Raw genomic sequence first — 22,313 nt, 5'->3', positions numbered from 1 at the left:
GGTACCTGAAAGTCAATTTCTTTTGTGTACTTCCTCATGAAGATTCAGAGAAATTACTAAATCTTAACTTGAGATACAGAGATACAGAGATTTTGTGTTGCTGAAACAATCAGTCCATAGGAATTCTTTTTTTTTTTGATAATTTAGTCTTCAATTCATTCAACAAATGTGAGGATTTGCTACTTTTTCAGAGCAACAGTTTTTAATTTAAACCCAGAACCTGTGAACGGTCTGTAAACTGTTTCTTGACTTTTCTGACAAAACAATTAATCATAAAACTGGAATATTTGCAGTTGCTGCTCCATGATTAATTTTTTTCACACAGTAAGTACCCATTTTTTTTAAAAAAGGTACCATTATTTGATTTGTCCAATATTTAAGGACACAGACAGAAATAATAATAAAAAAACGCCTGTGTATTTTCTTGTTAATATAAAGATTTAGTTGTTTTCATTATTGCTTAATCTTCCAAGTATTTAATCAACTAGTTACTCAACTTGAAAATTTCCGGAAAATATCTAGACGTCAGTGCATGTCTGAAAGCAGCTCATGCACAAGAAATCCATACCTCATGTTCTGGCAGTGTTGAAGCCACGTTAAGTACAAAAAATTCTCTCCGTTGTGCTTTGTTTATAAAGTCTCCTGAAAAAAAGTTCTTGTGGTGGAAAAGAGCCTGTAGTTAGTATCCCTAGGTGTCAGGAATGTTTTTCACGGTGCTGGGAATGTCATCACACTACAACTCCCTCTGGGAAAATCGCACTAACACTAACCTTTGACCTTTACCCCCCTTCACCAGATACCCGCCAGGCGTGGTTGGAGTTGCTCCGGGCGTCATCCCGGGAGCGTTAGAGGGAATCGTCCCGGGTGGGGTGCCCATCGCCCACACCCTGCCCTCTGGTACACACCCCTCCCAGGCCCCGTCGCCCAACCAGCCCTCCAAACACGGCGAAACCAGAGAGCACCTCACCGAGCAATAGCAGCAGCAGCAGAAAGGGAAACGCGAGCGGCAAAAACATCTCATCCGACCTGTCGACACTCACAACCGACCTATCGCAGCGGGGGGAAACACCGACCAACTGGGACCAAGAGACAGTGAAACGACACAACAAGCGGCTGCCTGTCACATCAGTCAGCGGCTGGGAACAAAAAAAGGAAGTGTTCCTGGGAATTTGTACTTTTAACGTTTTAGTTTTTACTCTCTCTGTCTCTTTGGCTTCAGTACCGACTTTACTCTTTGATGATGATGATGATGTTTTTTTTTGTTTTGTTTTTCTTCGGGACATGCCTATGATTGTGGACAGAGTCCAGTGTTTTTAGCGCTCCGGGATAACCAGATAAGACTCTGTCCCGTCGCCCCCTCCCCCCTCCAACCCCCAACCCTCACCTCAGAGCTCATGGGAAACATAGGCCCGCATCGACACACCAACAGGAGAACAAGAGAAAAGAAAAAAAAACTTTGGCATCATGTGTTACTGGACCTCACCCCCACCTCCCTCCCATCCCCTCCCCATGTAACTAACGTGTGTTGTTTAGCCCCCCCCCCTGCCCCCCATTATGCCTCTGAAGAGCATTTTTCTTTTTCTTCCTTTCAATCTTTAGTGTGAATGGCTTAAAAAATGGATTATTGAATTAAATATATTTATCATTCGTCCAACAAAAGGAAGAGATTGCTCATCACGTATAGTAATCTAAGAGTGGGTTTTTTAACCCTTTCCTGGCAAGGACGACATGGCTGCCACACAGCTGCAGTTACACGTGTCCACCACTCGGGGGCACTTCTACAAAACAGTGAGAGATTCCTTCTCCACCTGTGGGACGGTTGCTCCAGTATATTGTGTGTTGTTGTTTTTTTTAAAGCTCTCCGCTGTAAACACTAAAAAAAAACACACACATCCACTTTATACATTTCATTGTGGCTGGATTTTTAAGATGTGAAGGTCCGGCTAAGTTTTTTTAACTTTCATTTTTAGTAACAGAGGTTGGTGTGACCGCATGTGATTCTTCTGTGCTGACAAACGGACATTTCTTGTTCGACCCCCTCCTCTCTTTTTGAGCACATATCACACTCGGAGGACAGGAAAGGGTTAAAAGCATACTTAATTTCTTAATGACTCAGGAAAAACACTTTTTTGCAGATATCGTTTTATTCCCAGAATTTTGTCTTTGAGGAAAAAAAAAGAAAAAAGGATAAGACTACTCTGGTTAGTCTGGATATTTTCTCTCTTCCCCTCATCCTCTCCATTGTGGTATTTTTATATACAAGGCGCATCCCAACGTTTTTGGTGTTAAAAAAGAGTTTTGAAGAGTCCTGTTAGATTTGTATTGCCTAGTTAAATGTTCCTATAACCATAGTCCTCTGTGATCCGACCTCTCTCTTCTCCCCCTTCTTCTATTTTTTTCTTTGTTCTATCGAAGGCCAGGTTTCTTTTGGGGCACCCTGTACTCTGTGAGAGCAATAGCAGAAAAACTCCTACTTCTAGTGTCCCAGACGATAGCAGAAAGAGGCAGCCAGCAGTATGTTTTTGTTTTTAGTGTGAGTATTTGTATTTGTTTCTTGTACAAGGTGAACATTTAGCATTCAGTGCAGTTCAAAAATAAAAAGATACAATACTTTGTCTGCGATTTCGTCTGCTCTCTGTTGCCAGGGCAATGTGATTTCGTCCCCTGATGAGACGTCTTCTTCTTTACTGTAATCTTAGCATGATGTCGCAGTTTTAACTTAGGACAGAGGGGGGCGCCAAAGTCGTCAACGAGTCATGGTGGAAAATTAAAGGCAACAAATGTGACAAGAATAATCTAAGAATAAGACGCACTGAAGCTGAAGATTCACCAAGGGGGGAAAAGGTTATTAAATTAACTATACCAAGGCTCACTGCAGATTTGGTAATTCCGGCCTTATTAAACCACCACTTATTACCAGTCGCAGTGCTTTACACCAAGTCACAGCCGTCAGAGGCAATTCAGGGTTACGTGTCTTGCCCAAGGACATGCCGGCACACGGACTAGGGGAAGCTGGTGTCGAACCACCGACCTTCAGGTTGGTGGACGACTCACTACCCCCCTGAGCCACAGCCGCCCCAGCTTACAACCAGGACTTTGAACCTGTGAAGAAAATGATCTACACTTGTAAACTGGATGTTTCATCATAATGTTTATGCTGTTATTTTTATATCCACACTCTACTGTGTGATGCTATTGGACACTACATCAGTTACAACGGAGGAAGCAATTCTGTGTGGAGGTTTTTCGACCCGCAGGATTCCCCCAGGGAGATGGAGGATCAGACTTGGCCTGAATCTTGGAAAGAGATTGTGTTTATTTTTCTTTATAAAGGCGTCGGTCTCTCCTCAGTGCAAAGTCGACAATCAAACTGCCACCGCAGTTTTTGTTAAGTTCTAAATCCCTCATTAGTTTTTTTCTTTTTAAACGCAAGAGGGTAAAACCAATCATAAACGGTCGTCTCCGAACATCACACCAATGAGAAGCTTAACAACAAATTCAAAAGACAACAAAGAGGATGCAAGTGAGTCAAATTTAATATTAATGCACTCCATAGAAAGAGGCAGTGTTTGGTATTCTCTGTTTTTCATTTTTCCCCCACCACCCACTCGAACGGGAGCTACGAAGTCACACGTAAAAATGTCAGTAAACTTGTACTTGTCACTTTGTCCCTCCCCACGCCCCCTCACAGAATGTAGGTTTCATCTGTGCAAAAAAAATTAAATAAAATACTTCAAGACTTGAATGGATCAAACAGAACACAGATAAAACGGGGGCAGAAACGAGACGTTTCATCTCCGTGCGATAACTCTCCCTAAACAAATAAATAAATCCAACATCCAAAGGGGGTCTGCAGAGGGATCGGCTCTTTAAACTTTTGCGCGCGCGCACACACACACACACACACACACACACACACACACACACACACACACACACACACACACACACACACACACACACACACACACACACACACACACACACACACACACACACACACACACACACACACACACACACACACACACACACACACACACACACACACACAAGGATTGGCATCCTCTCAGTTTAAAGCAAAAATTCTGTAAATTAAATTTCTCAAAATAGTGCGGCTTCAGGATTTCCTTAAACAAACGTACATTTTCCTACATGTCATAGTATTTTCTCTCAGGTTGCGATGATTACTTCGATAAGAAAAGGAAAAAGAGGGAGAAATCTGAGTACAGAAGGCAAAATAAAATGGACTTGATGTGCTTTGAAAAAGGAGCAGTGATCAGGATTCTGTTTGTCGGTGCTGGCGTCTTATTGTTTTTTTCTCCCTAACAAGAGCTCAGAGAACACATGCATTATTACAAGTTAAAGATTTACATTTTGGAGAAAGGAAAAAAAGAAAAGAAAGAAGAAATGAAGACAATAAGGTAATCTCCCCACAGCCTAGTGTCCAGTTTCAAGAGTTAGGAGCTTGCAGTTTCTTCTTCTTCACCTCCCCCAACTCACTCACTCATCTTCATCCTCCTCCTCCTCGCCGTCGGAAAGAGACGCACAGGGGCGGATCTGGCGGTATCTGTCCAACCACTTCTCCACCATCTGGGTGACCAGGGGGTGGTTGCGGCGGCGGCAGCTCTTCTGCATTGCTGCCAGCATTCCTCCTTCTGTCACGCAGCAGTCCAGCCATTCCCTCAGCAGCTTCTCCTGCTGCTCCTCGTTGCCCATCTGAGGCACACAGGACAAGAGAGATGTGAAACCACAGGTGACCACAGTCGTACATCACAAAACTCAACAGACACTCCCAGCTGCGTGCGGCATAAGCTGTACATAAACCTCGTTTGAATTTTATTTTATTTATTTAAAAAATAAAAGAATGGATGATTACAATGATTTCATTTCTCTGCGTATGTACATTTTTCTGCAACACAAACACAGCGTGAGTTCCACGTACCATGACTATGTCACCATGACAAGACCATGTCTTGTAAAATGACAATGACAAAAGTTTTAAACGTTTTCCCAGTTAAGAAAAAAAAACTTTTCAAATATCAGATCAATTCTAGATCTGCAACAGTTAATCAATTAATCGACAACTATTTTGATAATCGATTAATCGGTTCAAGTAGTTTTTATGGAGAAAAAAAAGGGCAAAATACAAATTTCAGCTTCTTAATTGTGAATATTTTCTGGTATCTTTGCTCCTCTGTGACAGTAAACTAAATATCTTTGGTTTGTGGAGAAAACACCATGCTGGTGTAAAAAAAATCAAAATTTTATGATATTTCATGACATTTCATCGATCAAACGACTAATCGATTAATCGTGAAAACAATCGTCAGATCAATCAATAATGATAATAATCATTAGTTCCAGCCCTAATACGTTCCCATGAGCTATGGCTGCTCGTCACAGAAGCAGACCCCTACCTCTTGGGCAGACAGGAAGTGAATGTGCAGCAGCTTCCGCTCGCTGTCCACCAGCGGCAGGAAGGTGACAGTGACGTCGTCGTCAGTATTGAGGTTTGCGCCCGCACCGCGATTGTCGTAGCCGTCGTTCTCCATGGCCACCAGGGCCGAGAAGTGGCCCCGCGTGTAGCCCAGCGCGATGGGACTCTTCCAGCAGAAACTCTGCTCCCATAACAGAGGCAGGTACACGCCTGGAGACGACACATTCACACAAACACACAAACACACACACAAAGGATTTAGACCAGCTGGGATTTATTGTACACCACGACACCGGAGCCGCCTGGAAGGAACGGGACCCTGCAGCCGTGCACTCAGATTACACTGCGTGTGGTCGGGCCGCGCTCCGTCTCAGATCTGACCTGCGGGTGACCGCGTCATCGTTTCCCCGGATGTCTCCATTTTCAAACTAAAAGAGGGCGAGCGGCGTTTCCAAACAGAGCTCACAGATTCCAATGAAACAAGCAGATAGAACCAAAACTACCTGCCTGAAGTGGGTCTCTACTTGTTACTTGGGTGAACCCGTGCTTTAAAAGAAGATTCACTCTAATGTTTCTTATACAACTGTTATTTTATAGACTTCTATTGCCGCCTCACCTTGAAAACGCGTGTATCCTAACGTTTCCCCACGGAAACTTTTGTAGTATTTCACTCCGTAGACTATGATGGGTCTGCGAAGAATGTGTGCCAGAACAAAAATGTGGGTCTGCTCCAGGCTGGCCCCGGGCTAAGGAAAATGGAGAGGAGTAAAAAAAATATTAAGACATCATTCAATCGTTGTCATCATATAAACCTCGCCCGCAATTGTACATTCAAGAGGGCCGTGTTGCCGAGCAGCGTGATCATATTGCAAAACAGAGAGTATCCTGTATGCTGTCAACCTGCGACGCTGCAGCTCTGAGTGCGTCTACATGACATCCTCTCTCCTCCTCATCTCTCAGTTATACCATCTGCATAAGCACAAAGCAGATTACATAAGAGCTTTTAGATAGAATGCGGCTGCAGTGATCGGCTTCAGAGTCATCCACACTTAAGGAATAGGGTGTGTGTATATATATATATATAAACTGACGTCATGCTTTGGATGTCATCTCTCCGTCAGAGTCAAAGCCTCAGATGATGGTAGCTTGTGTGGAGTGGCTCTCTGGGCTAAACGCCTGTAATCCCAAGGTCACATGCTGGGAAGGAGTGCTGCGTCACCAGCCAGGTCGGCCAAGCAGATGAGCCTTCCGTCAAATCTGTGATAGCTGCTCGTGTCCTCACCGTCATTCACACACGGTCCAGGAGGATCAGTGCAGTGCATTGACTTCAAATACAGACTTTTTACCCACAGAGGGCAACAATAAAATCTTTATCTTGGGTCTCTGTCCTTTTAATTCGATGAGAGCCAATACAAGATTGCAAATCACAGTGAAAGACATAAATGGAATACTTAACTTGTAATCAGAACACCAACCGTGACTGCCATGATTGTAACGCAGATTAAAAGTAGCCTGCAGGAGTTTATATAAAATCACCTGTGGCGCAATGGATTGTTTTGATAAACAGGTTCCCGTAGCAAACTCAAGTGATGTGATTTAAATGTGTCGCGCATGCCAGCGGAGCTATTTCACTAAACTACCGACTGAATGTAAACAACGCCAGAAAATCTGTTACTGTAACTGCGCTTGTTTACAGGAAAAGTCCAAAGTGTCTTTTTTGCCAAAGAATGAGGAGGTGAAGATCCAGTATTTCTGAATATGGGCCAAGCAGTTTAATGATTTTCTAAAACAAGTCACACTCACAAAATAATTAACTTCTATTATTGAATCTGACCTTTGAATTTCCCAACCACCAAAAACACAAAAAAATAGTTGACATTGTGCTTGTGGAGAATACATCAATTGACATTACTGACTGTCTTTCTTTGATGGTGAGGAAGTGAGAAGAACCAAGAGGAACCTCATAATTACCTGGCTGGCCAAAGACAGGATGAACGCCCAGTCCTCCTGCCACTGTTCCTCTCTCAGGGAGAAATGCAAACCGAAGCTCTGCGAGTACCACGACTCCCACTCCTTCCAGCGAGTGTAAAACCTACAACAGTAACACATTAGACCGTTTGTAAAGTTCATTTCAATCTAGTTTTTGGACTAATCTCAACCTGCTTTTGTAGTAGTAGTACTGTGGTAGTACCTCTACTAAGTAATAAAACCTCCTGGATTTGATTGTGAGAGAGAAGTTATGTAAATATCATGAGGAAATGCTTCTATAGCCTGAAAGTCAAACTATCAGAACGAACTGACCGCAGACAACCAGGAAACGGTGGCGACAGGATACAATTTTGTGAATAAACCATTTTCTTGTTCTTTCAAAAAACCAAAGTAAATCTGCCACCTCTTTGTTTTTATGCCGATGACGCTGCTCTTTTTTTTATATGCAACAATTCCAAACACTGAAACATTAGTGAGGAGTGGGTTTTCTCACCAGTGGGAGCAGTCGTGCAGGCTGTCGTGCAGGGTCTTGCGGAGGACAGAGTCCTTGTCGTAGATGCCCCATGTGGCCTGCAGAACAGAGTCCAGCAGACAGTCTCCGGCCGTACGGTTCCACAGGGCGTACAGGCGACTGTCCAGGCGCGTGCCCAGCTCCAAAGACCAGTTGATGACAGGAGATTCCTCTTCCAACTCTATACACAGGCAGATGAGATGTGATACATTAATGTGGGGTAAGTGGTGCTCTTAAAGGGAACAGCTTCCAGAAAGCACTTCTCAGAGATATAATCAAATAAATTATATCTCAATCTATCCTCAAAAAAAAAAAAAAAAAAAGCACGGAAGCAGAGAGTTGAGTTGTAGATGTGCACCTTCTGCAGCTAATTGTTATGGAGACAACCTGAGCATGGCAAAACCTGCTACTCAGCATTTTTCCTTCCTCCTGAAATATCGTGAAACACACCTTTAACCGATTCCTCAGCTACTTTCTATTCAAAAACCCAGAGCACATGTCCACAATGATCCAGTTCGTAGTAGGTGTAAATAGGTCACAAGACTCTAGAACTGCAACAGATAATCTATAAGTAATCAATTACTAAATTAATCGACAACTATTTTATGAAAAAAAGACCGGACTAATATGGATATTTCTTGTGTACCTTTCTGCACATCTCGATCCAACACCTCATCAAACAGCTTCTCTTGGACGGCAGGCGGCAGGTCCTCGATATCTGTAAGGACACGTGGGAGAGATGTGGTTTTCATGCTCATTATGACCCGATGGTATAAACTGCGACGAGGGCCAGAGAAACTCTGTAATAATGACACAGAGGGGATGTTCTTTCGCAATTACTTTCCCGGCTGACATTTTGTCAATAACACACTGTAAAGACAAGCTATGTGTGGCGTTGTGCCTCCCTGTGTGTATTGAACTGTACACACAAACACACACACACAGCCAGAACACTGGTGGCTGTTCTCTGGACTCAATAGTGAATGGCAGTGGCTTTGTCTGACACAGAGAGGAGACAGAAATAGAGGGACAGCGCCTCGCAGCTTGCCTCAGGCCAAATTCAGTCTGCAAAGAAATACTTGGCATATAAAAAAAAGGGAGGGGGGAAATAAATCATATCTATCAGTGAAGCCTGCATAATCTTTCACGCCAGGGGCACTGGAAGCTCTAAATCACAATAGAACTAGTAGATCTGAAAAGCGAAGTGCATGTCATTTCAGTGAAGACATTACGCCACAGAGACTTAGACACTCAACCGCTGCTTTTTTTTTTCTGGAGCAATGCTTCACAACAAGGCTGGGCATCATTCTTCCAATTCTCCAGTGAGAGACTAACGATCACAAACTGAAAGGCTGCATGTTTAAATTTCAACATCAAATGTTCAAGTGTTAATTGTTGCTCTATTTGTGGCAGATAAAACTAAATTCATGCTGAGGTAAACAAGAAGTGTTGTTGCCAATAAGCAAAGTTGTGCGATGTCACCGGTACCTGCAGGGAGGGTGAAGGTGACCAGGTCGGAGAGGAAGTAACAGGCGAAGTCTCCTTTGCGCTGATGCAGTGAAGCGGCGATTTCCCTGCGAATCTGCTCCGTCAGCTCGGGACACACCATGGAGGGGATGCACTTCACTGCCTGCTGATTCACCTTAAAAAGACGGGGACACCGATTCATTGGAAGTCTGATGTAAATACACCTCATGCTAAGTTTATACTAGTCGACTTTAAAGTCATCACATTGCTGCGTAGTTCACACTACACGACTTGCTGTAGTGTGATCGGGAGTCTTGCAGGAATTGCAAGTTCATACCACACGACTGACAAAAAAAAAGCAGCTCTTTGTCGTTGTCTGACCCCCCCATGCAGCGGATTTGCAGATTATATATATTATACACATTTACAGATCTGATCCGCACACAGATTGAGATACAGTAACACAACTCTCCAAACACAGACACAAATAATATTGGCCCTATAGGTGAACATTCAAATGAGTCGGAAAGATCCTGGGGCTTTTGACGGCGAGTTACGTGATTTGTCGGCGTCATGTAGTGTGCAAAAGGCACACCTTCCATCCCTACATGAAACAATGGGAACCACCATGTTTCTATGTATCAAACGTTTCTTCAAGCTTTAAGGCAATACATTTTTTATCAAACTATCACCCACTATAACCATTTATAGACAAGTGCAATATGTGCAAGATTGTATGTATTCGGTAAAGTAAAGGATCAGATTGTGCCATACAGAGTGACGAGGTCAGCTTCCTCCTACAACATCGGGGCCTTGTATCACAGTGCAGCCCTCTGTGTGTGACTCTCCTAATCGTTGCTTGCCCTCCTTGCAGACCACAACAGCTCTGTGGCATCACGTCCATTAGGAACCAGTGACAGGACTGCAGCCAGGCTAATCCTCCACCTAATCCTCAAAGTGCACTTCCACTGTAATTATAGGCATCACAGGCATCTGCCATATATCGGCTACTGCGGTGCGGAACAATTACAGACTGATGTGGTTGACGAGGAGAAGTCCAGGATAGCATCAAAATGACAGAAGCACTTCTGACTTAAAAAAAAAAAAAAAAACTTAAAAAATATCATCTTTATATATGGTTACCTCAGTTAGCAGGATGGCTAACATGTCCTGCCGCTGGAAGCGAATAGCCAGATGCACCAGGGTGAAACCTACGTCGAACGCTGAGGAGCGGTTGAGCAGCTGCACTTCGTCGGCGGTGAGCTGACGGGCGATGTCACCTCCGGACGACTTGTAGGCTTCTACTGCCGCCAGGTCTCCCTCAACGACGCCTGGAGGGAGCAGAAGGAGAGAAAATCAGAAAAAAGGAAAACGAACGTTGACCCGGGAATAGTAGAAAAATCTAAACAAAAACATGAGTCATGGCCTCGATGCACTTGCTTTTCCAGGAATTTATGCTCACGGGTGGCGATGACACACATGAGTATGTTTAAGAAAGAAGTAACAGTTGCAATAACTCATACTCATGCCTCTTAATAAAGCCCTGCTCTCATTACAAGGCATGTTCATTCAGTTTATTAGGTCACACGGTTTATACCAATGAGAGAAAATACTAGAGACACATGACGCTGAATGAACCCGTCTGTAAACATCATGACCTTCATGCAGGTAGATTTTTTTGATTCAGGGTTAAAAATAGTCCGTTTTAACTAGGTGTACGCCAAATAAACTTGCGACTGAGTATGTGAATTCACGATGCCAAAAAAAACTAGTGTTTCCTATTGAAAACAAATCTGCAAAGAAAATAAATGAATGTACAAAGACATGGAAATCCGTTTAAAACAGGCCTTTGCTTTGTAAACGGATTAGTCTGGATTTTGGGAGCGGCCTCAACTCTGTGTCCTCGCTTACCTACAGTACAGCTCACATCGTTCAATTACGCATGATGTGCATTATGCATGATAAATTCAAATAGAGATATTGTTTGAAAACAAGCGCTCTATGAATCCACAGTACAGATGACCTCTAGATGTAGCCACGAGCTAACCCAGTGTGAGAACAGTTATCACACTGTCAGGCTGTTACCGAGCAGAACGGGAAGAGCGGTGTGGCTCATAATGCATAGCCATCAGAGAGCTGTGTCAGACAGAGGGCAGTCTGTGCAGATTAGCACCCCCCCCCCCCCTCCTCCCTCCCTCCGGCCTTCGTAGTCTCCACATCTGTTATGAGTGAAGTGAGCAGCAGCTCAAACGTAGCACAGTGAAGTCTGTGGCGCTGGCTAATTTCGACACGCTGCCTCGCATTGGGATGTTCTCTCTGGCGGGGCAAAGGACAGTTACCTTGGGAGAACCTAGATGTGAACAAGCCAAGAATGTCAGCGCTCCTTTTACACACACTGCTGGCTGACACTTTGCAAACACAGATCCGTAAATAGATGCCAAACGAGTTTGCTCCGCTGCCGTTTAGTGCCAAAGCAAGGACACCTCATATAAACTCTAGTATATATGTTGAGCTGTTCTGGTTTAAGGTCATAGTAAAAACAAGATGTAAATGACCAGATCCCACTCCTCATACACAGAGCCTTCCCTACAGGGCTGAAACAAACAAATATTTTCATTATCGATTAATCTGTCGATGATTTTCTCAGTGAATCGATTGCATACAATGGTGAAAAACATATTTAGATTCGATATTTAGTTTACGTTCATAGTGGCGCAAAGAAACCAGAAAATATTCATATTTAAGAAGCTGATAACAAAGAATTTTGAAAATAGTTGGAGATTCATTTAGTTCTCGATTACTTATCAGTTGATGGTTGCAGCTGTAATTCCCACTATGAAAATGTTGACATTAACTTGAGTGTGCTGTTAAATTAGCCTGGGACCCAGACGAATCCTGGGAGCTCTTTTCATTTGCTCTGCCAGAATACACATTTGAGTATTAGTCTGGCTCAACAGGCTACTGTTAAATATTGCAAAAATTCAGTTAGGACAGCTTGTGTTGCTCTTTCTTTTGTTTTTACATTTGTTACCAAAGCAGCTAGTTGTGCTGGTGAAGTAGCGACAGATCACTCCTCCTAAAAGAGGCATGTTCACCTGAGATGCTAAACAGAAATGACAGAGTCCTCCTGACAGCCTAATGGTTAAACTGCATACCACACAACGGCAACGTCCATGGTTGAATTCCAAGGACCTGAGTTGCAATAACACCCCAATCTCTCTCTTCCTTTGTTTCCCGTCTACCTGTTTGAAGGACGTTTATCAAACTCATCAACTCCTTAAAGTTCCTGCGACTTTCTCATTCACTAACTTGCCACAGTGGTATAATGTGAAGATTACTACATAATGTGAACTTCTTGATATTAATAAATATTGCCAACCCCTTTTGTTGGAATCAGTCAACAAAGTAACAGTTCCAAAAAGGAACCGACCAACCAGAAATGGAGCGTCCCGAACAAAAGGCAACCGATTCTGAAACCAAGTCGCTTATGATTAGGCGTTGATGAAAATTATCATTGTCTGAATATTTTGACAAAGCCTCCAACAAGGTCACTTTACTGGTCCCTGACATTGGTCTCTGACCTTGCTTGTCCGATCACCTTTGCATATCGTGCAGGTTCGTGAAAGACCCGCTCGCAGGTGGTTTCAGACATGGTCTGGCATGTCTCTTGAGCAAGTCAACGCAGGACCACACTGCAAAACTTCACAACAACAACAAAAGAGGGTTCATTACATGTGCGACCACACTTTCTCCAAACTGATAAAATCATTCCAGCTGTAATTTTGTTCGTTTTCCTGATCACAAACTGTATAAAAACATCACCATTAGCAAAACTGCACTATACACATAATGGTTACATAAACTACCGCGCCCCGTGTACAATATCAAAACGGTTACGGTCTTCCAGTGGAACAAAAGAACAATATAACACAAACAGTGTGCTTCCTTTCGTGGGAAGGTCGAATCAACGGGATCATCGGATTCAGGCCCGAATGCAGAGCTCTGAGAAAACACTGGAAGCGGAGATGTGGGGAAACAGCAGAGCGAAGTGAGATCCAGATTGTTGTGAGACCTGAGGAAGTGCTTGCCTCGTTCATAATGCGCCTCTCGACTTACTTCCTCCAACAGCAAAACGCTTTGAAGAGCCCAACTGTAGCACAGGCAACAGAACAGAAACAAGTCAGCTGACACCGCATGAATAACAATCCCCAAGACATAAAATCAAAAGATATTTAAAGGTCTGGAAATGTCTGACGGGAACAACAAACTGTGACATTGGAGCAATGTCTACTGTTCCATCAACAACAGGCTGAAGAGGGCAATCAGAGCAAAGGTTATTGGGACGGCGATCATGTGCCGCTTTCATGTTTTGTTTTTTTGTGCTTTTTATGTTGACTGGTGTCCATGTCTTGTCAGGGCTATTTTTGCCTCGTGTGGGCCCCTGCTCAGTACATAAGCACCACTGTGTTTACAGGGCGTGTTGAGTACGAGCCAGGAGAGCCTCTGGTGTGTGCGGGCTCCACTCTCGACTGCGCTGCCCAGACGGCCCCATTCATCCCCACCGGCTGGGAAGCACTCACACCCTCTCAGTTTCTCAAAGACTCTCTCAGTGGCACAGCAAGGGCAGTGCCGGGGTTCAGGGACGAGTTGGATCAAATTCCCACAAGCCATCTACTCGCGCATCTTTATTATCCTGCCTTCCAGTTTTATTAATGCTTTGTTGACGATAAAGTATCATCTCTGTCACTACACTGGAACGTTTCCACCTGTAAGCATCGCCGTGTGAAATAGAAATCTTTCTTGGGCCCAGCCCTTGTTTTGCTAAATACCTGCTGTGCTCTTAATATTTGGAACCTATCAACGAGACATGTCGTCAGTCATTAAAAAAAACAACCCCACAGTGGATCACACCACTCTGCCGACCTTGCCTCCGTAAGGTGAGGCAGCATCTGTTCTGTGATAGAACACAAGCCAGCAGAAACCAAATAACGTCTGGCCCTGAGGACAAAAACAGTCAAAGTGTTGCCTCCGACTGGAGCAACTCGCTCGGTCGTTAGTCAGCATGACATCATGGGAGGAAATAAAAAAAGGTGGTGTGACAATGGATGACAAGGAAAAATGGAACACAAGTACGGATTCTTTGTACCAGTAAGACTATTCAGGGGAGTCACAGAAGAAACATGATAGCAGAAGTATTCTCACACATAATCCAAGCCCAATTAACCTTTTGACTACTTGTGGAAGGCCATGGGACACACTACAAGCCAGGAATGTAATAACTAAAGCCGAACTTACAAGTTCAGTATTGAGTTGTTCTTTTTAATCTATGATCCATCCAGCCCTGGTACCAGGGACATGCAGCAACATACAAAACTCACCAGCACACGCATTGAGGAACAGCCAGTCGGTTTTCCGCATTCTGTTTCTAATCTGCTTCAGCTTCTTGAAGTCGACCTCCTGCTCCTCTTTGCTGCTCATGGCTGCGGCCGCGAGCTCTATCCTCTGGAAGTCCATTTTAACATGGTCCTCCCTCTTGGGCATAGGAGGCGACCTCCTTTGGCCCTGGCCTCCGCTGCAACTGCCCATCCACCGACCTCTATCCCGCTCGTTGATCACGGGCGACGGCTCCGCCGACTCTGCCCGCTCCGTGGCCTCCTGGTTGTTGGGCTTGGGGCGGTCACACACCACGCACTTTGCGGTCGTGGGCCAGTTCTGGTAAGTGCAAGCAGTGCATGTCCAGTGCTGCTGGTGGGTGTTGAGTCTGTTTCTGTCGTTGTACTCCTCGCAGGTGTCCACGGGCGAGTGGAGAGCAGGGCGGCAGCCTGAAGTGTGGGGGGACTCGGTGGGGCTGCTGGTCCTGGGGCGTTGGCACAGGCACTGTGTGCAGCGGATCGCCCGGGGCCAATTCAGGTAGGTGCACATCTGGCAGGACCACTTACTGGCGAGCTCAGCCATGCTGGCCGCCCTCACCCTCGGCCTGGCGCTGGAGTCGGGGCAGATGAGGAGGCTGCTGCCGCTCTCAGTTCTGGGAGGGTCCCAATCGACGGCGGGATCCAGGAAGGGGCTGTTCTTGTATGGCTCCTCCGTGATGATGGGACCCATGGACCTCTGTGCACGGCACATGGTGCACTTGACTGCAGACGGCCAGTTTTCGTACGTGCAGTAGTCACAGCCCCACTTGACCTTCTGCTCCGTCATCGCTGGGCCACTTTGGTTTTGGTCAAACTGCGGCGACAAATCCAGGTAGACATGAGACATACACACACACAAACGATGAAATCCATGAACTAGGATTTGTTTTTTTTTTAGATCAAATAAGTCCACATGGAGGAGATTCAAATGGTACAGTGTGTATTCCAGCAGTTTGTAGAACTAACTCGCATCTGATCAGCCATCTTCCTATGACATTGGACGAGCCTGCCAGCTGTTTCATTATCGATCACAGTGCGAGCGTGGTTAACATTAATTAACATGAACGGGGGGCGGGGCTAACGTCTTCGGTGGTTAGCTTGCTGCTGGCAGGGCAGGCTAACCACTGAGCTAGCAAAACACAGGCAACCCGTGAATGTTGACGGTCATTTTTCAGTCAACCCTACTGTTGCATAACATCTCATTAGGCGTAATACTTGGAGAAAATGCGCAAAACTCTTACCGTTTTTTTTCTTTCAAAAACGTCTGCGCTCGTTTTTTCAAGCGCTGTTGAAAAGCACAACAAACCCTTCTCTCGTCCCAGTCCCCCTCCTCCGCCTCCTCCGCCTCCTCCTCGATCAAACCTCTCCCGAACCGAGTTTGTGTCGAGTCCGCCGCTCGCTCACATTGTTCCCCCCTCCTCCGGTGTACACGTTAAGAACAAGCCACGCGTCGCCAGAAGCCTCGGACAACCGCCCGAATCATGGCGTAGAATCCGCGAGTCGCCGCGGTTTTCACATCGCCTCCGTGTTGTTTAAATGGCGGCGACAGTGAGACAAACGAGCACCGGAGCCAAAATAAACGCTCGCTCGCCGCCTGCCTCCGTCACCGATCATCTGGTGCGGCGCTCGCTGCGATTGGCTAAGAGCCGGGGTACCGTGAGGCCTTCACGGCCCGAGCGGAAATATGACAATATCCTTGGTTGATTTGATTTTTCCAGGAGCAGAGATACGTCTACTGTAAATACTCAAATATAATATTCCTTTTCCTTAAGGAGATTTTGACCCACACATGTTAGTACATAGTACACAAGTATGTACTATGAAGCATGATATTTCTGTATCATGTTTAAAAACCTGTGCGCTTTTTGGGACGTTTGACGACACAAGTTAGAAATATCCGACTTTTTTTATAACAAAAAATATGTTTATTTACGGTGGTTGCGATTGAAATGCGTCGTTCGATTTAATAATTTATTATAATAACTTAGTAAGTATATACAAATATTACAAATAAACGAATGAATAACCTTTGTAACATTAAAATGAAACGTGTACATAAGTAGTACACAAATACTTGTCCGTCTGACATTATGAAATCTTTTTTTGGTTAGGAATCACCTTTGATTGACCTTGAGGTTACATCACTGATTATTTAAACGTGTTTTGTTTTTTTTACTCTAACATTCAAATATATAATTAGACATTGCAATGAATATAATGTGAGCATGTGATGAATACATATGTATAAATTGTCGCAATGGTTGGTCGATTTATTCTTTTTTTTTTTTTTTTTTTTTTTTTTACCACGCCTCCTGTCAAAACGTCACATCCAAAAAAACATGGCAGCCCACTTGAGCCGGCTACACCACATCTCGCTCCACGTTTCCAACGCGGAGAAAATAGCCAATGACCTTGTGTCCAAATTCAAGTTCCGCCTGTTCGCCAGCAGGCACGCGGGCTGCTCCAGGCAGCTGGCGTTCAGGAAAGGCGCGGCGGTGTTCGTGGTGAACGAGAGACGGAACCGGAGCGGGGACACGCGGACTTTGAATGGGGAACCGCCGAGCATCGCACGCAGACCGGACGCGCAGCGGGTCCAGGTGTTGGGGGGCGCGCGCGACCAGGGCGACCCGGCGCGGTGCCTGTACGATGTCAGCGCGCACTTCCCGGTGGACACGGTGAGCAACGTGTGTTTCGAGGTGGACGACGTGGAGAGGTCGTTCAGCGCCCTCCGCCGCCTGGGCTGCAGCTTCCTGGTGCCGCCCACCACCGTGCAGGACGAGGGAGGCCTCGTCACCTACTCCGTGGTCAAGTCCGTGGTGGGCAACGTGTGCCACACGCTCCTGGACAGGACCAGGTACGAGGGCCTCTTCCTGCCCGGGTTCGACGTCCTCGATCGGGACTGCAGCCGGGGGGACGAGGACGAGGACACGTCTTGTCCAATCACACACTTCGATCACATCACCTACGCCTGTCCCAGGAAAACCACCCACCAGGTCATGCGGTGGTACGAGCAGCTCTTTGGGTTCCAACGGTTTTTCATTGACAGGTGAGAAACGTACAAATTCACAGTCATACTCTCTATTTTGATGTCAGGGATATTACGATGATTTTTTTTCTTTTTTAATCTGATCAGCGAAGAAGACGTCGATGAAGGTTTTGTCATAAACCAGGAGGGCATGGGACTACGCCTCACCGCCATGGAGTACTGGAAGTGCAGCAAAGCGGGCATCGTCCTTCCCTCCACGGACAAAAAGGAGACCGACTGCAAGTTTGTCATCGCCGAATCACTGCCTGAACAAGGTACAGCCACTCCATCGCTCAACAATATTTCATTTCTTTCCCCCCCCCCCATCATCTTGGATCTCACAGCTCCACTTGTCATTGTGTCTCTCGCTCTAAATTTCAGGCAGGAACCAGGTGGACTCCTTCCTGGAGCAGCACGGCGCCCCGGGGATCCAGCACATCGGGCTGTACACGGAAAATATTGTCTCTTCTGCACATGCGATGGCCGGAGCTGGCGTGCAGTTTTTCTCCCCTCCTGCCGCCTACTACACTGAGGTGTGACGGACTCCTTCAGACCAGCAGTGACTCGAATCATGCAAGACCCAACCCATGTTTGATTGAGAAAGTTTAAAAAATGAATAAAATAATGTGCAAATAAACTTTTAATAACAAGCACGAGACAGATCAGGGAAATTTGCTCTGCCACCATGTGAAATTGATCAAATCAAATTTAAATATGGTGAATCACCAGCCACAAAAGACCACTCCAACACCATACTTACAGTACCTACTATGACGCCGTGCTTCATAGTCATTTTAAATTCATTAGCATGAACAGAAAACATTACAATCATTGACTTAGTGTAACAGTAAATAAACATTTGTTTCTTGTATTTTTTCCCCCTTGATTTCTGTATGATTTTCTCACCAAGTTTTGTTTCTGTGCCTGATGATAACATGAAATGAATGTTATACAACACGTACAGGTCGTATTCGCAAACATGTTGTGCTTTACCGATGCCTTGTGCTGTGACAGGTGGGAAAACAGCAGGAGATGGAGCGTGCAGGACACAAGCCCCAGATCCTGGCACAATACGGCATTCTCCTGGACACGGACCTGCACCAGGATCGCTCGCCACCGACCGCATCCAGTGAAAACAGAAGGTGAGGGCCATAAACTCGTCTCACACAGTGTTTTCGTTGTTGTCCCTGTAAAGGCTCTTGCAGAGGTAGCACAGTTTTTTTCCAGCCATTTCCTCACTGTTGTGGATACTAAAATTAGAGCATATCAAAACACTTTGAGGTAGTTGAACACCGGCAAAGCAATTGTAAAAATGGGTAGGATATTCAAACTTTACTGCACTGAAGTTGGTACATGTGAGACGGACTCATGCTGACACAAACCACGTGTCCTTTTTTTGTACTCGTCTGTTTTCCAGATACCTTCTGCAGGTTTTCACCAAGCCCATCTTCGCCGAGGACACCTTCTTCCTCGAGCTGATAGAGCGAAGGGGGGCGACGGGGTTTGGCGAGGGAAACATCAGGGCGCTGTGGAGGTCGGTGCAGGCCTACATGGAGAACGAGCGGAGGGATTCTCAAGAAGAGGGATCCACAAAAAGTGTTCACACTGCTCAGGTTTAGTCACTCCGAACATTTTTAGCTGTGGTTATTTTGTTTCATGTCGTTTTGTGTATCGGTATGAGAGCACATAGAAAAAAGAAAGGAATATATTTATGCAGTAGTTTTCTACAATTGTTTCTTTATTTCAGTATATGAACTCACTGATTACTGTTGCGCTGCTAACAAAGAACCAATTACAATGTGTTCATATCGACCTTGAACATAGGGTTCGATAAAGGATGTTGCATATTCTACTTTCAACGCTACAAACACAAATACACTTGCTGTAGCGGCAAAAAAATGTCTTTGTTTTCAATGTCAAAGCCGAGGCGACTGACGTCTTCAGACTTCGTAAGTCATCTAAGCTAAACATCGGCAGTTGTGTTCGCACTTTCCTTGCGTATTTCTATTTTACGCTCCTTTGTACTTTTCCTCCGTTACACTGGAGAAGAAACTACTGTACGTTTTCCTCCTTATAATAGCTAATTTGCCTTGCAGATTCTGACTTTTACAACCTTTATAAGCTTGATAAATTAACATACCCAACAGACAGTAAGGTATCAGGTATGTGAATGTGCCACTCATAGGGGCAATTTTTGCATATGTTAACATATGTTAAGTACGTTTGGGTGATAATACATACTGTTGCCTATATTGAATTTTGTGATAAGAGTACGCTCAGGTAAAAGATCTCAACACATCCTCCGTAATGGTTGATGCCTTATTATAGATGAACTTACATAATGAAAGTAGAGTTAACTCTAGCTCAAGCTACTAAAATATTAATATAATGATATACTTTGTATATAGTAATATAATAAGATACCTTGAAAATGGGTTTTGTTTTTAGTGCATGAACAGTTACAGGAAGAACAGCTGCCCCTCTTCCAGTTGCTGTGGAGGTTCTAGTGATGTGCATGCTTTGGTAAAATAACACGGTTTTACAGCCTCTTCGGAGGGATCTCCAATCCAAGAGAGATGTGCCAGTTCAATTAACTTGGCCATAAACATTATAGGCGTCGATTAGTGGAATGAACGAGAAGCAGTGAAATAGCGATGGCGTTCTATGAAAGCCATATGGTCTTTTTGTGTCGTGACTGATGTTACAGTATCCCATCAAGAAACATTGGGAAAATATTTTCAACCACAAGCTTAAAAAAAAATCAATTTGTAAATACATGTACTTCTGCATTTTGACAAATGGTGTCAGTGTTTTTCTTTCACTCAAGTGTCACCCTCTTGGCAAAAACTCTTTTTTTAGTGTTGACTGGATTTGGGGTTTTGTGCTCACTAATAAAAGTTTCTGATTCTTGGAATGACGAACAAAAAGAAATACAACACACACAGAGAATAGCTGTACTCTTCAATCCACTTTAGAAGTGATTTAAAGACGGAATGCATTTGTTTTAAGACATGACTGGGGTGTTAAATCTTACATCATAAAGGGGTAGTTTTTGTTGGGGTTGCAGAGAATTAACTGTTCATCAAAGTTGCGAAGTGATGGCTCCTGTAACAGGAGCTTGCTTCAGCCATCTGTCTGCAGCCAGTGGGAAACACAGATGGCATACATGCGTTCTGCATGGGGTCTCTGTGCCGGGAGTTGGACGCTCACCTCTTATTCACTGTTTACCACATGGTAGCTACAGACACATCAAAAGTTAAAAAGAAAAGAAAGAAGAATTACTATAGAATCTATAACACCTCAGTTCAATCGTGTGGCCTTTTTGTTGCATTGTGATTGGTGGATACTGCCCCCTATGGAATTGACAGTCACATCACACACACTGGTAATTTTGTCGAACTTCAACTCCTACTCCTGTTTTGACCGTCTGCTTTCCAAAGAATCTTTTGTGCCTTTTAGGAATACAAAACATGCAACGTTTGCTATTTACTTTCCAGACTGCTGAAGGGTTTTTTGGGAGAGAGAAAAAAGCAACAACTTGTCAGCCCCACGCTGTAGCCTGCATCGTGGAGGAGACAAATCCTTGCTGCCCGTAACACAAAAGACAGACAGTCTAAAACCCAAGGAGGACAGTACGGCAGTCTGACAGTCTGGGGGAGATTAGTGGCACACAACAGATGTTACTCCTTGATTAACAATGGTGTCTACCAGGGGTGACCCTCAGCTCCCCACCCCTCTGAGCCCCGCCGTGTTAACTTTCAGCCCCCCACAAAATAAATCAGCTTACCATACATGGTGTGAAGGGATAGGAATGTGTTTATCTTTCTTTCTTTTTTCAAATATACAGAAATAAGTACATTTTCCTGTATCATGCTCATGATTTAGCATCATAACCGAATGTATCAACCATGTGAGCTCCCAAATATAATGTTTACTAGTGTGTTGTCATTGACTCGCATGTTCTAAACATACAAAAAGCTAAGTAAACACAAATATATGAACAGGCTATAATGAATATAGGGTTTCCAAGATGGTTAACAAGAAAGAAAAACATTGATTAATTGTTAAGTAATTGATTATTAAATTAATCGCCAACTGTTATGATAATCGAGTAATCGGTTCAATTCGTTTTTATGGAAAAAAGGTCAAAATTCTCTGATTTCAGCTTCTTAAATGTGAATATTTTCTGGTTTCTTTGCTCATCTATGACAGTAAATGTAATATCTTTGGTGTGTGGACAAAACAAAACATCATCTTGGGAGTGTTGGGAAACACAATCAACATTTTCTGGACAAAACTACTTATCAACATTTTCTGGACAAAACTACTTATCGATTAACCGAGAAAATAATCGTCAGATTAATCAATTATGAAAATAATCGCAAGTTGTAGCCCTAGATAGATTTCAACGTTTTTCAGAAGCCACCAGCATAACTCATATTATGTGCAGATGACTCTTCAGCAAAATAA

The 22,313-nt window shown here is 44.3% G+C and overlaps 3 protein-coding genes across 9 annotated transcripts in view; 2 read left to right on the top strand and 1 right to left on the bottom strand.

Moving 5' to 3' along the window:
- The window catches only part of LOC118288021 (C-terminal-binding protein 2), an 89,807-nt gene extending 87,192 nt beyond the window's left edge, over nt 1–2,615 (top strand). For 5 of the 6 annotated variants that reach the window (XM_035613758.2, XM_035613759.2, XM_035613755.2 and 2 more), the window contains one exon: nt 797–2,615. In XM_035613758.2, the coding sequence (XP_035469651.1) occupies nt 797–977 (181 nt within the window). In that variant the 3' untranslated portion in view covers nt 978–2,615. The remainder of the gene's footprint in view (nt 1–796) is intronic. The other variant, XM_035613757.2, reaches the window with a different exon arrangement.
- Nucleotides 2,616–3,513: 898 nt separating this feature from the next.
- zranb1a (zinc finger, RAN-binding domain containing 1a) lies at nt 3,514–16,437 on the bottom strand. The gene is made up of 10 exons (XM_035613762.2): nt 16,060–16,437; nt 14,786–15,632; nt 10,551–10,738; nt 9,429–9,582; nt 8,587–8,658; nt 7,923–8,121; nt 7,412–7,532; nt 6,057–6,186; nt 5,421–5,650; nt 3,514–4,719 (listed from the first exon to the last, which is right to left on the bottom strand). The coding sequence occupies exons 2-10, from the start codon at nt 15,603–15,605 to the stop codon at nt 4,504–4,506; spliced, it is 2,130 nt and encodes a 709-aa protein (XP_035469655.2). The 5' UTR covers nt 15,606–15,632; nt 16,060–16,437; the 3' UTR covers nt 3,514–4,503.
- Nucleotides 16,438–17,127: 690 nt separating this feature from the next.
- On the top strand, nt 17,128–21,776 carry hpdl (4-hydroxyphenylpyruvate dioxygenase-like). 2 transcript variants are annotated; one of them, XM_035613763.2, is made up of 6 exons: nt 17,128–17,864; nt 17,952–18,118; nt 18,225–18,376; nt 18,858–18,985; nt 19,261–19,456; nt 21,341–21,776. In XM_035613763.2, the coding sequence occupies exons 1-6, from the start codon at nt 17,158–17,160 to the stop codon at nt 21,437–21,439; spliced, it is 1,449 nt and encodes a 482-aa protein (XP_035469656.2). In that variant the 5' UTR covers nt 17,128–17,157; the 3' UTR covers nt 21,440–21,776. The 2 variants fall into 2 exon arrangements, with proteins under 2 accessions (XP_035469656.2, XP_035469657.2); XM_035613764.2 differs by lacking the exon at nt 21,341–21,776 and having other exon boundaries at nt 17,129–17,864; nt 19,261–20,638.
- The last annotated feature ends 537 nt before the right edge of the window (nt 21,777–22,313 follow it).

Source organism: Scophthalmus maximus, chromosome 16, assembly GCF_022379125.1.
Source record: "Scophthalmus maximus strain ysfricsl-2021 chromosome 16, ASM2237912v1, whole genome shotgun sequence".
In the NCBI taxonomy this organism is placed as follows: Eukaryota; Metazoa; Chordata; class Actinopteri; order Pleuronectiformes; family Scophthalmidae; genus Scophthalmus; species Scophthalmus maximus.
Note: the sequence above shows the minus strand (reverse complement) of the source record. Positions and strands in the feature narration are given on the sequence as shown.

Coding starts and splice junctions, on each gene's coding strand:
- zranb1a (XM_035613762.2), bottom strand. CDS start 15,605: ATGACGGAGCAGAAGGTCAAGTGGGGCTGTGACTACTGCACGTACGAA. Junction 8,659..9,428: donor CACCTTCACCCTCCCTGCAG/GTACCGGTGACA, acceptor GTGTCCTTACAG/ATATCGAGGACCTGCCGCCT. Junction 7,533..7,922: donor CTGCACGACTGCTCCCACTG/GTGAGAAAACCC, acceptor TTACTGTTGTAG/GTTTTACACTCGCTGGAAGG.
- hpdl (XM_035613763.2), top strand. CDS start 17,158: ATGGCAGCCCACTTGAGCCGGCTACACCACATCTCGCTCCACGTTTCC. Junction 18,119..18,224: donor CGAATCACTGCCTGAACAAG/GTACAGCCACTC, acceptor TCTAAATTTCAG/GCAGGAACCAGGTGGACTCC. Junction 18,377..18,857: donor CTGCCGCCTACTACACTGAG/GTGTGACGGACT, acceptor GTGCTGTGACAG/GTGGGAAAACAGCAGGAGAT.